Source organism: Hemibagrus wyckioides, linkage group LG18 (assembly GCF_019097595.1).
Source record: "Hemibagrus wyckioides isolate EC202008001 linkage group LG18, SWU_Hwy_1.0, whole genome shotgun sequence".
NCBI lineage: Eukaryota > Metazoa > Chordata > Actinopteri > Siluriformes > Bagridae > Hemibagrus > Hemibagrus wyckioides.
In genome coordinates this window covers 14272980-14291098 of record NC_080727.1, presented here as the reverse complement: position 1 = coordinate 14291098, position 18119 = coordinate 14272980, and the positions used below count along the sequence as shown (strand labels likewise).

Below are 18119 nucleotides of genomic sequence, written 5' to 3'. Positions count from 1 at the left end.
GTTATCCTAATCAGCAAATCATGTGACACAGCAGCAGGGTGTGTTAAATCATGCTGATACAGGATAAGAGTTTGTGTTAACGTTCACATCAGAATGGGGAAAAGTGTAATCTCTGTGACTTTCATCATGACATGGTTGTTGGTACCAGATCGAGTATTTCAGACACCAATCTCCTGGGCTTTTTACACACAACAGTTTCTAGACTCTATATAGATTGGTTCAAACAAAAAACATCTGTTTTTAGAGGACGATCTGTTGAGAGAGATCAGAGGAGAATGACCAGACTGATTCGAGAAACTCAAATAATCACTCGTTACAACTGTGGTGAGCGGAAAAGCATCTCAGAACACATCAAACCTTGAGATGGTTAATCTACAGAAGCAGATGACCACAGCAGGTTCCACTCCTGTCAGGAACACACACTCACCCAAACAGTTTCAGCTGATCAGTTAGCATCAGGAATGTACAGGTGTTTCTGAAGAAGATAGAAATAAATGCTGAGGTAGAAACTAGCACATCTTACTCGTGTAATTCCACTAATTTCCTGTAAGAAATGAGGCTAGATTTAATCTTATTCTACATTCTTCGAGAACAAGAAAATATAGAACCATTAAGGGTTATCTGGCTTGTCTCTCTGGGGAACTCAGTCAATGTTCTATATAAAACCCTGCAACAGAGTGTTCTCTTAACAGAGAGGGTTCCAGTTAGGGTCCCTTAAGGGAGCCAAGAACCATTAACTATTTAAATTACCCTTGAACATTCATCCTCATCATTTTCCCCCTAAGAGTGGAGTGTCCCTTTTGAACAGGGGGTTCTTAGCATAACACATTTGAGAAAGAAATAAATTTTTCAGAATCCCTTTCTGTGAGAGTGTATGGATAATTTGTTAAATAAACTGTGCCGTACTTCCATCTTGCCAAATTAAACCGTTCCATTTCATACAAAAGCAAGAGCTTTTTCATAAACGTAACAGATTTCTTTTGCTAGTTATTAAGTCTTGTGACATCTGCAAGGACTGTTCTAATAGAGTACAGACATTTGAAGTGGAAAGGTTCATTACTGTGGGGGAGTCTGCATGATAATAATAATAATAATAATAATAATAATAATAATGAAAATAATAATGAAAAGAATTGAGCCTATTGTCAGATCTGACTAAATAAGTGACAAATCAAAGCACACTTACATAGGAAAGATTTTTTTTATTAAGCAAAGGGTTAGCAAAGGGTTCATCTTTAATAAATATTTTAAATTCAGGTTTTTGATAACAGGCTCACACATATTTTCTGAACGTATATTTTTTCTGAACAAAACTAAGTGCACATGATTAGAAAAATGTCTTTTTAATCACAATAACTGGTGGTTTTAGTGAGGGTATAAATCTTTAATAAAATAGAGGAATCATTTTCCCAGGAACTCGAATTCAAATGCAGTTGTAGCAGCTGATGCAGTACTCTAGTTGAAAGTTTGTAAATGGCAAAACTCATCTACATTCTTTTAACAAAATTTCTGTTTAATATGTGACAGATGGCACCGCTGACATTTTAAATGTCCTGCTACCCCTAAGTAATATATTTTCTTCCATTAATGTGGATGTTTGAGTCAAGTCTGAACCCCCCCCCCCCCCAAAAAAAAAGAAAAAAAAAGAAATGAGAATTTCTCTGTGGATGTGTAATGTGATGGTTGTGGTGATGAATTCTTTCCTTGGAATCGGAAGAGGAGAAGAGGCACATGTCAAATTTTGGGATGTCATATATTGCCCTGGAAAAAGAATATTAAAATTAAATTTAAATGATATGACATAATGTGGGAATACAAATTATGATATTTGAGACCAGGAGTGTATAATAATATTAAAAAGAAAAAGAAGAAGAAGAACACAATGGTATTATAAACAAATACACATTATCAGCTGTGATATGGAAACATAAATTCAACACATGCCTAGGTAAGGGGATTCTTGGAATTAGAATTTGGGGAATTTGCTTCTTCTCTGTGTCCCTCTTCCTCTGCACCTCCAACAACCTCATCCTCAGGGAAGTTGATATTTTCTCTCGACTGGCTGTTCTGCCTAGAGAAAAGCATAACCAAACCTCTAGCAAAGTACACTACATTGGAAAAAAAAAATAATGTTTTTGAACATACTGTATTATGTATACAGTATGTACTCTATGCGCATTATGGATGTAGCCAAATATGCATATATTATTCAGAATGAACAACTAACGTGTTTTAACAAATACATATATAGGAGAGTACCCCTGCCTCTCGCCCAATGTGCGCTGGGATAGGCTCCAGCAGACCCCCATGACCCTAATTAGGAAGCGGGTAGAGGGTATAGAAAATGGATGGATGGATGGAAATATAGGAGACGTTTTTTCTTCTTTTTTTACTATAGCCTGCCAGAAAGGTTCAAGGATATCAGGTCAAGACTAGAGTGGCTAGGAATGAAACTCAAATTACTACTACTTACAAGCCAAATCCCATCTTCCATCTTGATTAATTAATTATTTAATTCATTCATTCATTCATTCATTCATCCTTAAGTAATTGCATGGTCAAGGTCACAGTGATTTAAATCAGGCTACTTGTTTTACCAAAAACAAAGCAACACCTTCTGTTTTAGAGTTGTCCCACTTTGAGTTTCCAGATGATATTGTATATTAGTAGATTCAGTTATAAAATAAATGTATTAGATATACTTACATGCCAAATAACATGCTATGGAAACCTGTAGAAATATGAGAAATATATGAATGTATTCATATACACATTATTAATGGTGAACAATTAATCTAATGTATATAGCGGTGCTGCACACTGGCACTCACGAGGAAGGTTGTTGCGATTCCTCAGCACATAAATGAAGAGCAGGACTGTAAATAATGTTGCCATAATCATGCCTCCAATAGCTGCTCCAATAACAGCAGGATAAGCTTTAAAGGGTGGGTTTGCTGGAAGATATAATAGCAGTGTAAATTGTGTACCAGGAAGACCGTATTTAGTTTTAATCTTACATAGACAAACTTTTTAATTTTCTGCTTTGTCAAAAAGTGTTGAGTGTTGAACTCTGTTTAATTTCCACTCTCTAATGTACTGAGCACTTTGGGAAGGAAGAGGGGGCATTTTGGAATGAAACAATGGCTGGCTGGCTGACTGAGAAAGAAAAAAAAAAGGGAAAAAAAAAGGAAATGGTAGTAGGTTCTGATGATATCTGGTGCAAGGTTGGTGTATGGAAAACAGGTATGTCTGAAACATCCCAAAGTCATATCTCACCTGGGTTCTTGACCTCTGATGGATGTCCTGTGGTTCTGTGATTGACAGCAGTCACACGGAATGCATATTTCCCAGTAGGATCTAGGTTGGTGATCTGGTAGCTCCGGGTGCTTGGATTAAGATCTACTACCACTGTCTGCCAAACAGGAACAACATCACTCTTGCCTACAGGGAGCCTCTGATGCTCAATGAAGAACCCTGTGAGGTCTCCATTACTCTGGACTAACCACTCCAACATGACATCTGTCCTCTGCTGGCTGCTGTATGTGATCTTGCTGATGGTCACATTTGGAGGCATTGGGTATCCTGAATCAGAAAAGCACTGGAGTCAATGAAGTTAATGATAGTAATTTTTTGTTAGATCTGGAAAGCACTTAAAGGTGGAAATGATTACAGTAACATAGCAGTATCTCAGAGTCAGTTATACAAGATGTGAACCAGGAGTGTTCTCAAAAACTGAATGGTACAAGTCCATTTTCCCAAAATTGCCCTTCTCATTCTCAAAAGCAATCCTCTCTGACAGGGTAAATATCTGATGTATATTTTCAGAGGTGCAATCTAGAATCCTTAATGGAGCCCTATTTTCTTAGCCTGTACAGAGAACCCAAAAATCGCTAGATTAAGCCAATATTAGGAAATCTGCTACCATTAATTCATCTTCAGTAAGCAGTGTATCCTAGCCAGGTTTGTGGTGCATTTGAAGCCTATTCTGGGAACACTCGGCTCGAGACTCTTGATGTGATGCAGGTCCTGATTTTACTAACAGCAACATTTGGTACTGATTCCGACAGGCAGATTTTAAAATAGAATACAAGATATAGAGGATACTTAATGGTATGGCTTCAGACAAGCCACTCACAAAAGCAGGTGGTGTGATAAGCAAGCAAAACACTTGAGGATTTATTTTTAATTTACTAACTTTTCACCATGAGCGAGACAGGAATCTCTGCTCCTCCAACTGCATTAGTAGCAGTGCACCAGTACTGTCCACTGTCCACCATGCTGTCTGTCTCCCTGACAGTCAGGTTAAACCAGGTGGCTCCTTGCTGAAGGATGTACTTCTTAGGTGTCTCACCAACGTCCTTCTTTAAGTTATTGTACCAGGTGATTTCTGTGACTGCAGGATAATTCTTGCTCAGGATGCAGGTGAGCTGGACATCATTACCCTCATATACTGAAACCACACTGCGCTGAGTCATCAACACTGGAGCCTCTGGAAGACAGATCAGTGTAAAGATGAATGTAATGCTATGTGCTCTGCCATCAGCCTAGAAAATGATTTCATTCCAAACTGCTATTTTCTGGCTTTTCCTTTTTTTTATATTACCATTCAGCTTGCTAAGCATTACGCATTCAGCTATGTTTTAAAATGTTTTCTTCTAGGTAAAGTGAATTACACAGCAACCATAGCAGATATAAGTGCTTGATGGCTGTTGATGGATGATGGATGATGGCATGACATATGAAGGCTTTGCCACTGTGGTTTGTAGTAATAGTAATCTGATATCTGGAGACTGTTTATCTGATTTTTCCCTGAGAGAAAATTACAGCATATTCACAGTTTTGCCATTGCTTCTCCATTTCCAATCATACCAGAACATATTAAAAACTCAGTTTACCCAGGACTTTTTTAAAATCATGTGATAAGTTTAAATCCAGGAGTAGAACAGGATTTACAATACCATTGTTTTTTTGTTTTTTTTTAAACCGGTCTTTAATCTTACCTAGTTTTAACACACACTGCTTGGTGTCTTTAACTAGTGGATGTTTGGCATGACATATGAAAGCTTTGCCACTGTAGTTGGCACTGGAACGCAGCACCAGGATGTTGGAGTTCTCTTCTGATGATCCCTGAATGTCCCCTAAACTGGACACCCACCACAGCAGAGCCCGAGGGACACCACCCTCCCAGGAGCAGGACAGCATCAGGTACTCGTTATTACGAGTCGCATATGCAAAACACTGAGGTTCTCCATAAGGCAGCCCTGAGAAACGCAATATGTTGTTAAAAGAGCACATACTGTACAACTCACATACATATATGATACACCGTACTCACATGTCCTAGTGCTGCAGCTCTGGGGAACCTTTTGAGCGACATGTGTGCCATAGCAGGTGAATACAGAGTTGTTAGAAGTCTCTGTCCCTGGCTGAATTCGAGTGATGTTAGCAGGTCCCTGTGGATTGTCTCCGTTCACATATGGACTCCAGGTTAGGCTTGGTGGTGGATATCCCCCCACCCAGAAACAAACCAGAGCTAGGTCAGTGTAGTTATTTACTGGGAATATGGAACATGATGGAGCACCATCTGGTGGATCTGTAGGGAAAATGACCTTTGTGACACAAGATCCTGGACAATTAGCACTAATTTAGCTAAACAGTGGAGGAAAGGTGATGCTCCTTAATGTAAGCCTAAGAAGGTCAGATCAGATGTTTGTTCTAGGCAAAGGCATCACAAAGAAACTAATCCAAAGTGGTGTGACAGGTGATATCACTCATTTCACAGGGCATTAAGACATGATTAAGACCATTAAAAGTAGTAAATAGTTATAGAATGTTATTCATATGCAGTGATGGCATTGATGATGGTATAAGTAATGATAATATAACTAATAATGGCTTGAAAAAAAACTATTAGGATTGAGCATTGGATATTATCACAAGGTCTCACTGATGCTAATAATAATCATAGACACATACTTCAAGGTAAATAGGCAGCTGCATTTGTGATTTCTAAGTGTTTCAAGTGATTAATGTCGTGTTTCCTCTGAATACCTAATGTGGAAAACTCAAAGTATGCTCAATACAGGAGAAGATTCAGAAGCCCAAGACAAATCCCAATCAAACTGATGTAGGTTGGGTTAATTTCTGTTGTCAGAAGTAAAGGTTAGAAAGGCATTGTGGCTCAACAGTGAGCATATAAATTGTGGAATTTAGGTAGATGCAAAGACATGCATTAATAAAGCGTGAGGACTCACAGTAGATGGTGATAGTGACGGTTTTCTTGGAGCGGGTGTTGAGATTAGCATTCTGGGCCAGACAGGCGTAGTAGCCCGCTTGCATACGGAGGACCTTGGTGATGGTATACTGTGATCCAATGTAAACCTGGGAGTTGTTGTAGAACCAGACATACTGACTGGGAGGGTTAGAGGAGGCTTGACACATAAGAGAGATGTTTCCATTTTCCAGAGCTGTGTATCCATGATCTGTTACTGAGTAGGCTGTGACGTCTATCTGAGGTAAGTCTGGACCAACTAAACACAAGGTACCTATATCACTTAAATGTAGATAAGCTTGGATGCTGTTGTTTACAGTATGACAGAAGGTTGAATTTTATCTCATTTAAACAGAGTTTCAAAAATAAAGCAGATGCAGGCAGGCATAAAACACTGGAAAATGTACATGGGTTTTTATTGATGTTACAGCCTAGATACTTGTTCAGTTTTGTTTCCCAAATCAAGTACACTCTTCCTTCTGTCACCAGTGCCTGGGTGTCAAGGTCATGCATAGTCTAGAACAGATAACTTTCCCTAGCAACCCATAGCAACAGCAATTCATCTGTCCCTGCTGTGCATGAATTTACCCAAAATAAGTTAAATTATAAGAGCCTTCTTCATGGTATAAGCTCAAGGCATGAAAATGGCTTGAGAAAAGCAAAGAGTTCCATGCAGCTTTAAATCAGATGAGGTGCAAGGCAAAAATGTCTGAAAGCTAACCTCATCCTCTACCTACTAAATACTGTATTAAATCATATTCATCCCTCAACCACTTCAGAGCTAGGCATTCTGATGCATACGATTTGCCTGTTTGCAAAGCTGTATTTTTTTTTATTTTTTATTTTTTGCTTTGCTGCATAACCGTTACATTTTACACAGTTTGTCTTGTTTTGATAGATGAGGCACATGTAGTAATTAAATTAACTGAATGAATGAATAATTCAAGACTGCAGAACAAGGAGATCTCAAGAGCAGATTTTTATCAATATGTTTAATGTCTTACAGTGTGTGCCTTCCGTTTCCCAATAGCACAAATTTAAAAAATAGTGAACAAACATAAATAAAACTTGAAAGGGGGACTGCAATTATTTAAGAGCCGAGCATAGAATATGTATGTGCTGATAGTTGGGGCTCATCAGGGTTGACAGGAAGCCCAAGAAATATTAAAGGATCAGGATGAAATGTACAGATTCTCTTTAAACATATATAGTTACCTCAAATCAGTTTGTTGTCTAAGGTTTCCTAACAAGGAAGAGGTGTTTACAACCTCCAGTTCAGTATAATACTGGACTAGTGTTTCAAACATATGGCTGATGGGTGGGACCTGGCTCAATAAAAGTTTTAATCCTGCACACGGAAAGAATTTAAATTAAAATCTCCTTGCGGATAGGAAAAAAAATTAATCTTTTCTATTCCACAGTAGGCTCAAAACAGAGCAATTCAAAGTCATATTTCATCGACTGACAAAATGTGCTAATCACGTGATTCTTCATTAGAAAGCTATACATTTTTTCTCTGCAACTATGTTTCTTTCCTTTTTTTTTAATTGGAAAATTCCCATTCAGTATAGCAAGCTATTTGTGATATAATCCAAGATGTAGCACTACAAAATATGGATAAAAATGTAAGCATGTGACCACATATGCAAGGCCCCAAATATATCCACACAATCTGTGCATTTAATTTCAGATAAATAGACACCTTAAAGAAGTTGTTGATATGACTTTAGTCTACTAATCTGATTTTTGTTTCACTTGACATCAGGCTGAAGGTAAGTGTGAATTACCTAAAAAACCTGATACACCTATCTACACAAAGTCCATCCAATGTAAATTTGTCTGGTATACGTGATGCTTGAACTTGGAATATTACCATGAGAAATTTTACATGGATACAAAATCTACTGTGGAGAGCAAGCTTGTTAAAAGTATGACACAGTGTGACTCACATAAGACATTTAACCAGATCCGGTCACTGCGCTGCTGATTGACCTCATTCCTGGCTAGGCACCTGAACCAGCCAGTGTGGTTACGTGTGACCCGGTTAAAACTGACCACACTGCTGTTTTCCTTGGCCAGTGTTGTAATCAGCCCAGTCTGGCTCTCCTGCTCCCATGTGTAGTTAATAGGTTCAGTGCCCTTTTCCACTACACACCGCATAGAGACTGACATGCCTTCCACTGGGGAAGAGTCACTCAGCAGGATAGTGGGTTTGGAAACTGGCACTGCAAGACACAAAAATCCAAATTAATAATGAATTTCTATAACCTAATTAATTCATGGTTCTCTAGACTTGCTCAGTTAAATATGCCTTTCTTGAGTTTGTAGTAATTCTCATAGGTTTACACTAAATTTAATATTAAAAAGTGTGTCAATGTTTTTTTGGTCCTTTTTCTCTTTTATATGTACTCTGAGGTTAATTTATATTCAGTAACCACTTTTCTATTCTGCTTAGGATCATAACAAACCATGATCACCTATTCCGGAAACACTGGGCTCAAGGCAGGCATACTCCCTGGATGAGACACCAGTCCATCATAGGGCTTCACACATTTACACTCGGGGCAATTTAGAGTAGCCAGCTGGCATCTAGCAGCATATTATTGGCAGACAGGAGAAACTCAGACGAAATGGATACAACAGCATGCAGACCAGAGTTTAGGACTGAACAATGACTGCAGATTGAGAGGCTAATTTTGTTTTTGCTTTTTATTTTTACAACAAAGAATTAGAATATCAACATTATTGGAATATGCATTAAAATATACTTATTACTGTAAATCATATGAATTATTGTAAACAATATAATCTTGTAAATGGAATTCATTAAATTAAGCTAGGCTATAGGTTGAATTCCATTTATATAATTTACAATAAGTCTTTACTTTTAAGATTTACAATAATAGGTATATTTTAATGCATATGTACTTATGATCAGCTCTCTAAACACGTTATGGAAAATTCATTGTCAATCTAGATTAGATCTCATGTATGTAAGTTGCCCCTAGGTGTGAATCAGTGTGCATGTGTGTGTGTGTGTGTGTGTGTTTGTTGTGCTCTGCAAAGGACTGGCATCCCATCCAGGGTTTATTCCCAACTCATGCCCAGTGTCCTGGAATAGGGCTTCAAATCCAGTGCAAGCCTGACCAGGGAAAGCTTTTAATGAAATGAATGTATGAATGAATATTGTCTGAACTTTGTCAAACTCATTAAACCCATGTCTCTGTAATAATACACTCACTTATCACCAGCAGCATGACTGGGATCTCTGCTGCTCCGACAGCATTGGTAGCAGAACACCAGTACTGTCCACTGTCCACCATACCATCTGTCTGTCGCACGGTCAAGGACCATCCAGTAGCTTGCTGTATGATATATTTCCTTGCATTGTCCCCCAGCTTTTGCTTTATACTTTTGTACCAGGTGATTTCTGGCACCACGGGGTAGTTTTTACTCAGTATGCAAGTGAGTAGAGCATCAGTGCCTTCAAAGACTGAAACCACACTGTGCTGAGTCATCAAAACTGGTGCCTCTGCAAAAGAGAAGCATATGTAATATCTCCAGTTTAATGATGAACCAACTAAAAAACAATACGGTAGAAATCTCAGAGTGGATTTGATGATATTATATCTTACATACATCACAAATAGGTAAAATCAGTCAAATGCTGATTCTTGAATAATTCAAGGCTTTTAGAATTGATATATCTCAAAAATCTACTATAATATACTGTATTCTTCATTACACTGTGTTATAAGGGATAAAACAACCAGGCCATGCTGTTTCTGCTGTTAAAACATTCACTTACATTTACAGCATATGGCAGACTTTTACATTAACAAGAAATTATCACTGCTAACAATGTTGTATTTTTTGAAGAACAACATGTCATACATTTGATCTATTTATAGTTACATTACATTTCATTATATAAATGTTGTGGAACAACTGCAAAATAATTTTATTCATATTATTACTTATGGCAACTATAATCAGCCTCTCTATACTTTCAAATACAAAATAAGCATGGCTTGTTGTGTTACTGAGAAACCAGAAAGTGCATGTCCTCAAGACTTTCCCATGGCAGAATATCTACTGACTGTTACTAAGGGCTGACACTGGAGACTGCTTCCATAAATATTAAACAGAACTGATAATGTATTAGAATGAGGGCATTTTTATAAACTTGGACATTTGCCTTGCAACTAAAACTACTGTCAGGACATGAATAATTAATAAGTTAAGACCTTCTGACCAATCAGTTTTGAGCAGTGAAATAAACAGATCTTACCCAATTTTAAGCTGCATTGCTTGCCCTCTTTAGCCAGAGGATGTTTGGCATGACAAACAAATGTTTTGCCACTGTAGTTCGCACTGGAGTGGAGGATCAAGGTGTTGGTGTCTAACTCAAATGTGCCCTGCATCTCCCCTGAACTGGACGCCCACCACAGGAGAGCCCAAGGGAAACCACCATCCCAGGAGCAGGAAAGAATCAGGTTCTCATTGTTACGACTTGAATTTGCAGAACACCTAGGTTCTCCATAGGGCAACCCTAAGAACCACACAATATTTGTATGAAAACAGGTGGAACTTTGTGATGTTTTATTTTACAGAGGTCAAAAGACAAGCCTATATTTGACTCACTTATTTCAGAACATTTGAATAAACTCATGGCACACATTACCTCATAGACCCTACACTTACATGTTCTGGTGCTGCAGCTTTTGGTGCTGTTTAATGCAACATGTGAGCCATAGCAAGTGAATACCGAATTGTTAGCCGTATCAGACCCTGGCTGAATTCGAGTGATATTATTGGTAACCACTTTATTGTCTCCATTCACATTCATATATGGACTCCAGTTCAAGGTAGCTGAGGGGAAGCCTCCATCCCAGGAACAATAGAGAGCCAAGTCAGAGTAGTTATTGGCTGGGAACATGGTACACAATGGAAAGCCATCTGGTGGATCTGAATGAACAATAAATTGGAAACATACATCATAGGTACATTTGCAAAAAAAAAAATGCACAGACTAATATTGCAAAACCCTAGTTTATGGGGGGAAAAGCAGACTGTGTACCCTGAGTTATATTTACTTTCTGGGCAACTATAATGGATAATGTACTCCAGTGGAGCACTTCTGCAAAGAAAGCATAGGCAGTAATAAATAAGTGGTGTGTAGTAGCACTCACAATAAACTGTGAGTGTGATTGTTTTCTCTGAGAGAGTGTTCAGGTAAGTGTTCTGGGCCAGGCAGGTATAGTTCCCTGACTGCATTCTGATGATCTTGGTGATGGTAAGCTGTGGCCCAGTGTAGACCTGGGAGTTGTTGTAGAACCAGACATATTGACTAGGGGGGTTAGAGAAGGCTTGACACATAAGGGAGACATTCCCTTTCTCAAGTACTGTGAATCCCATATTTGAGTAGCCAACAGCATGTATCTGAGGCACATCAGGACCATCTAAGAGAAATAGACCAGTATCAAAATGTATACATTATCATCAATATTTGAAATGACTTGTGTAAAATCGTGGGTTGACCAGGTTTGTTATGTGGAGATTACAGGCACTGTGACAGCTCTTACTCACATATGACATCCAACCAGATTCGGTCACTGTGCTGCTCATTGACCTCATTCCTGGCCAGACACCTGAGCCATCCAGAGTGGTTACGGGTCACGCAGGTGATGTTAATTAGACTGCTGTTGCTCTCAGCCAATACGGTGACCACACCACTGCGGCTTTCCTGTTCCCAGAGGTAGTAAATGGGATCTGTACCATTCTCCAGAACACAGCGTATCCACACTGATGCACTTTCCAGAGGTGACGAGTCACTCAGTATGATGTATGGCTTAGAAACTGGAACTGACTCTGTAAAATAGTAAATGGTGCTGATGTAGTAACTGATAATCAATCAATTTATCATCCGGTTTGAAATGCCATACAAGTTCTCACCTGGGCTCATGACCTCTGCTGGATTTCCAACAGTTCGGTGATTGACAGCTGTCACACGGAAGACATATTTGCTGGTTGGATCCAGGTTAGTGATCTGGTAACTGCGGGTGCTGGGTTCCAGTTTTTCTGCCACTTTTTGCCAGACAGGGGCAATATCACTCCTCTCTACAGGGACAGGGAGCCTCTGATACTCGATGAAGAACCCAGTGAGATTAGCATCCATCTGAATTTGCCATTTCATATTAACGTCTGTTCTATCACGTCCACTGTATATGAGCTTACTGATTGTTACATTTGGAGGCAACGGGTATCCTGAATCAGAATAAAATCAGCATTCAGTCACTCACTTGTTTGAAAGTTGAAAGGAAAATGGATATCGATACAACAGATCAGGAACACACTCAAATTGCAGAAAACCTCAGCACAAGATTCACACTACTATAGACATGCAGGACTAAAGCAATTAACACAAGGTCAATGGATTGCAAATTGGCTGATGATTAAACCAACCAATGCAATTTTGCAAACCACTCACTCATCACCAGAAGCGTAATGGGAATCTCTGCTCCACCAACAGCATTAGCAGCCGAACACCAGTACTGTCCACTGTCCATGTTGCTGTCTGTCTCCTTCACTGTCACGTTAATCCAGGCACCATCCTGCTGCAGGACATACTTTCTGGGTGTTTCACCAACATTTTGCTGTGAGTTGTTATACCAGGTGATCTCTGTGATTGGTGGGTAGCTCCTGTTCAAATTACAGGTGAGCTGGACATCATTCCCCTCATACACTGAAACCACACTGCGCTGAGTCTTTAGGACTGGTGTCTCTAGATGAAAGAGACATATTTCAAAAGAGCTCAGGTGTAAACCACAATGTCACTTCATTTATATTCATTCTGAGCAGGTCTTACCCAGTTTGATCACACACTGCTTGCTTTCTTTAATCAGTGGATGTTTGGCATGGCACACAAATGTTTTGCCATTGTATGTAGCATTTGAATTCAGGACCAAGTTGTTGGTGGCTTCCTTTGATGTACCCTGCATCTCTCCAGAACTGGAATCCCACCATAGCAAAGCTAGAGGGAAGCCACCCTCCCATGAACAGGACAACACCAGGTGCTCATTACTACGGCTAGAGTTTGCAGAACACTGGGGTTCTCCATATGGTAGCCCTAAGAAACACATTTTAAACACATTTTGAAAGTTTTCAGTCATCCATACGATTTAATGTTGTGAATGCTGAAGGCTCTCTCTGCAAAGTTAGGATTAAGCTAATTGTTTGTTTTTTTTAAAGGTTTTAAGGTAATATAAATGACCAGTATGTTAGAGGCTCCTTAAACTTTTATCTCCATAGACAATGATCAGGCTAGTTACAGAAAATGTGTTACATTTATTTTACATTTATATTTAAAGTACAGCATATAGCACACACCCTTATCCAGATCAGCCAAGTGCATCTTAATAACACATCCTCTTGGTAATACAATAGGTCAGGGGCTAAGAATACCATTGAGCCAAAACACAATTTAGTTTAGTACAGCATTTTAATGAAAAGACATGTCAAGCTATTTTAAAATAAAGTAAATAACTGTTAATTCAAGTGCTTGGTGAAGGGGTAGGTATTTAGTCTTCATTTGAAGACAGCCAAGGGAAATTCATTCCACCCCTTTGTGCTAGTATTGAGATTTGTGGTTTTGTGATTACAAAGGCATTCTTTTTTAGAAGTAAAGGAAATAAATAGCCACTGTATCAAATACTCACATGTCCTGGTGCTGCAGTTCTGAGAGACGTTTAGTGCAACGTGTGAGCCATAGCAGGTGTATACGGAGTTGTTAGCAGTCTCCAGTCCTGGCTGAATCTGAGTGACATTGGTGACACCCTGTCCATTCTCACCATTCACATATGGACTCCATTTGAGAGTAGCTGGAGGATAACCTCCCTTCCATGAGCAGAAGAGGGCCAGGTCTGTGTAGTTCTTCACTGGGAAGATAGAACAACTTGGCACACCATCTGGAGGGTCTAGGGTTTAGTTATAAAAATATATGCCATATTGTAAGACACAATACACTTAAACATCTTTAAGCTAGAATATTTTACTTTATAAAATATAATCATAGAATGTATGACATCACACTCCACTCATATATAAACCAGCAAGTTAAATCTGATCTGTCTTTACTTTCTTTCAAATTCTTGTTGAACAATCCTACACTTTCTAGACTTCACAGAGCTTTTAAAAAATAGTTCTTCAGTTTTTTTTAAGTGTTCTTAGTTTCTAAAGAAGGCTCTACTCGGAACTCTCTCTGATTTCCCCAGAGAGACAGAATAAAGAATGCTTTAGAGTTTTCACTTTAATTTTCTAAGAGTATTCCTTTGTAATTGTTTGTTTAGACACATGTCTGAATGGAAGCCACTCCATGTTACTGAATAATGGCATGCAATAATAAAGACACAAACACTTCACTAGAAAGAAAATGACGTCTTCATGGACATGGATCACACAGTAGAACTCACAATAGACGGTGAGTATAATGGTTTTTTTAGACCGTGTGTTAAGGTATGTGTTCTGGGCCAAGCAGGCATAGTAGCCCATGTCTGTACGTAGAATGTTGGTAATGCTGAGCTGTGGTCCAGAGTAGATCTCTGAGTTGTTGTAGAACCAGGTGTATTGGCTAGGAGGGTTAGAGGAGGCTTGACACATGAGAGAGATGTTTTTTTTCTCCAGAACTGAATATCCTTCAGATATTACTGAATATGTTGTGCCGTCGATTTGCGGAAGATCAGGCCCATCTAAACACATAAAAATAGTGGTTAAAAATATATTGAATATTTCTTTAAAAAGCACCAGATCAGTGATCACTCTTTACCCCCAAATTAGCTAAATCTAATTTGTCCTATAGATGTTACTTTTTGTATCAGATGACAGAAACAAAGAAACTGAAATGAGTTAACTCTTAACCCTCGTGAAGGTGGTATCGCTTTACGGAATCTGAAATGTTTAGTGATATGATCATTTTAACTCACATAAGACGTCTAACCAGATCCGGTCACTCTGCTGTTCATTGACCTCATTCCTGGCCATGCACCAGAACCACCCTGTGTGGTTGCGGGTCACCAAAGTCATGTTAAGCAGATTGCTGTTGCTCTCAGCCAGTATGCTGACCTGCCCACTGCGGTTCTCCTTTTCCCAGATATAGTGTATGGGTTCTGTGCCATTCACCAGGGTGCAGTGCATCCAAAATGACCAACCTTCAACTGCTGAGGAGTTACTTTGCAAAATATATGGTTTGGAGACAGGCACTGTAGGTGAAGTCATGAAGAAAACAACAATGAATTGATTTGAAGTTGGATTATTTAATGCAACATTTAAATGGTGTCATTTGTAATGTTTTAAGTGTTAATACCTATAGTAATATACCTATAACAATGATATCTTACTGCCCATACCTTTCAAGATTCCATTTTAACTATTTCTCCAGCATGAAAATCTAAGTGAAAGTCTGGTAAAGGGCCATCATCTAAAATGGACCAGATAAATTTTGCGAGATAAAGTGCCCTATCTCTGCAAATAATACCACAATACTATTTGGGAAGCAAATTAGTTTATTGGGCTGAAGTTGCTAAAGACTAGTGTGAAAAAAAACCCCAAAATAATGCCACAAGAATCTCCCAGTTTAACTGATTTCATCTTATGTAGTATCAAATAAAGGGTGGTTGGTCAGTTGGGGAAAGGAAAAGGCTTGTAATGTGATTTCATTATTTACTGCAATTTCCCTCAAGGATTGATAGATCTGATTACTATTTATTCTGTAAGGTTCCGGTTAACAATGTGACAGTAAAGATTCCGGGTAACAGTGTGACAGTAAAGATGTCCAATATACTATCTATGTTGTCTTTCTCACAAAAAGATAATCTGTTGTTGGTTAAACAAGAACATTGCTAACCTAGAACACGCAGATACATGTAGTAGTAATAAAGCTTGGCTCCTTCAGCGGTGTCGTACAGAGCCTGGCAGGTGTATAAACCCTCTGCTGCTAAAGGAAGCTTCTCTATGTACAGGGAGGCGCTGTTACCGATGACGATCAAGTCACCCAAGTCCTGGGCCAGTTGCTGCAGCTTTGGACCCTTTCCAAAGTTATACACCACGGCTCGGATCGTCTCGGTGCCTGGTTTGGTGAAGCTCCAGATGTAGACATCAGGGAGGGTGGGGCCACATTTTAGGGTTACTTCATTTTCCACCACACCACTGATTCTGTCCTCCTTGTACAATACTTGCCCAGGGTCTGTGATCTCCAAGCCTGAGGACAAATGTGGATTTTTGAAGAAACACACATAATAACTTAAAGCAGGGGTGTCCAGAGTATTTTCAAAGGGGGCCAGATCAAAATACCATAGATACAATAAATAGTACACAATTGAAATCATATATTTTGTAAATGTAATCATATATTTTTAGTCAAAAGTTGATATTGTAGCATCAGACAGCATCTGGCCTACATTTTTCTAACAAATCTGAACTTGAGATCTAATGAGAAATCTTTCATCTGTTATATATCTGCTGCTTTGCAGACTCTGTATTTATCGGTGGAGTTTGTATCATGACAGCTAGATATTAGCATTCAGCTAGTATGTATCATCAGAGTTATCATGACGGTAGCTAACATTTAAGACAGGGGTGTCCAACCTTACCCGCAAAGGGCCGGTGTGGGTGCAGGTTTTCATTCCAACTGATCAGAAGCTACACCTGAGTCTACTGAAAGCCAAGATCAGTTGATTAGCCAGTTGGAGTCAGGTGTAGCTTCTTCTTGCTTGGAATGAAGACCTGCACGCACACCGACCCTTTCTGGATAAGATTGGACACCCCTGATTTAAGAGATCCATACAGTAACTAACTAATGTTTGCCACATTCCTTAACTGCTTGGTTAAAGGGGCACCGATCTAAAATCAGTTTATAATATAAAACAGGTATGTTTTAATTTTGTGAATATTCCTTGTACAGTAAATTGAAGAGCTTACACCTTTAACTTTAAACTGAGTGAAGAATTTGAAGACACACATTCCTAAGATCCAAATGATTTACTGAGATGAATAATTGCAACTTTTACTTGAGTACCCTCTGTTCTACAGTATACATTTCTGAATGACATGTATATATCAAATACAAACACATCCCATAATATTCACCAGAGGATGTCTAAATTAGCACTGGTTATTACTGTTATTAAGAATAACTGATGAGCAAATATCACATGACTGACTCTGGGTGTAAGGTGACAGAAATTTGAGTCTGACACTCTTCAAGATGCTGTATATAAACACAAAAGTTGTATCTTATTCTTTTTTTTGTATAATATTTGTATATTCATTTATTTAGGTCATTAGTTGTGACCTATGAACAAAAGAAACTTAGGTAAACCAGACCCCTTTTATGGCCTCTTACCTTGCAGAAGAGGAAGTATAAAAATAGGTAGAGAGAAATGAGACAGTCCCTGTATCATTGTGACATGACGCTTATATCTTCAGTGCCGGAAATCCAACTTGGAAACCAAAATAAAGTCCAAACAGTGTATCCGTCAGTCTGGACATGCTGGGTGTAGCTGAGTATGAGCCAATCTAGACTTCATGAGCTGATATAGTTTAAATTATTTACTGATCCTCATTTCTGGCTACAGGAATACAGCCAGGGTTTAGGATGACATGAGGAAGCCTTATCCATTATTGAAGACAGAGGCGTGGATGGTCATGCTAACATTCCTTCATATGCAGCAAGCACACACTGGTCTGAAATACACTCTGTACTGGACTAAACTGTGCATTTCCTTTTCACCACATGCACCTCGTTTAGGGAAAAAATACACACTAGATATATAAAATATGTACTGCTGATGCT

At 38.8% G+C, this 18119-nt stretch overlaps 1 protein-coding gene across 1 annotated transcript; it reads right to left on the bottom strand.

Moving 5' to 3' along the window:
- Positions 1 to 1944: 1944 nt before the first annotated feature.
- On the bottom strand, positions 1945 to 17727 carry LOC131369166 (hemicentin-1-like). Its single transcript, XM_058415641.1, has 20 exons — positions 17670 to 17727; positions 16173 to 16526; positions 15253 to 15528; positions 14743 to 15018; positions 13990 to 14247; positions 13140 to 13400; positions 12762 to 13055; positions 12227 to 12538; positions 11861 to 12142; positions 11464 to 11733; positions 10976 to 11239; positions 10563 to 10823; positions 9513 to 9803; positions 8221 to 8496; positions 6255 to 6530; positions 5336 to 5593; positions 5001 to 5261; positions 4196 to 4489; positions 3277 to 3582; positions 1945 to 2108 (listed from the first exon to the last, which is right to left on the bottom strand). The coding sequence occupies exons 1-20, from the start codon at positions 17725 to 17727 to the stop codon at positions 1945 to 1947; spliced, it is 5292 nt and encodes a 1763-aa protein (XP_058271624.1).
- Positions 17728 to 18119: the final 392 nt, after the last annotated feature.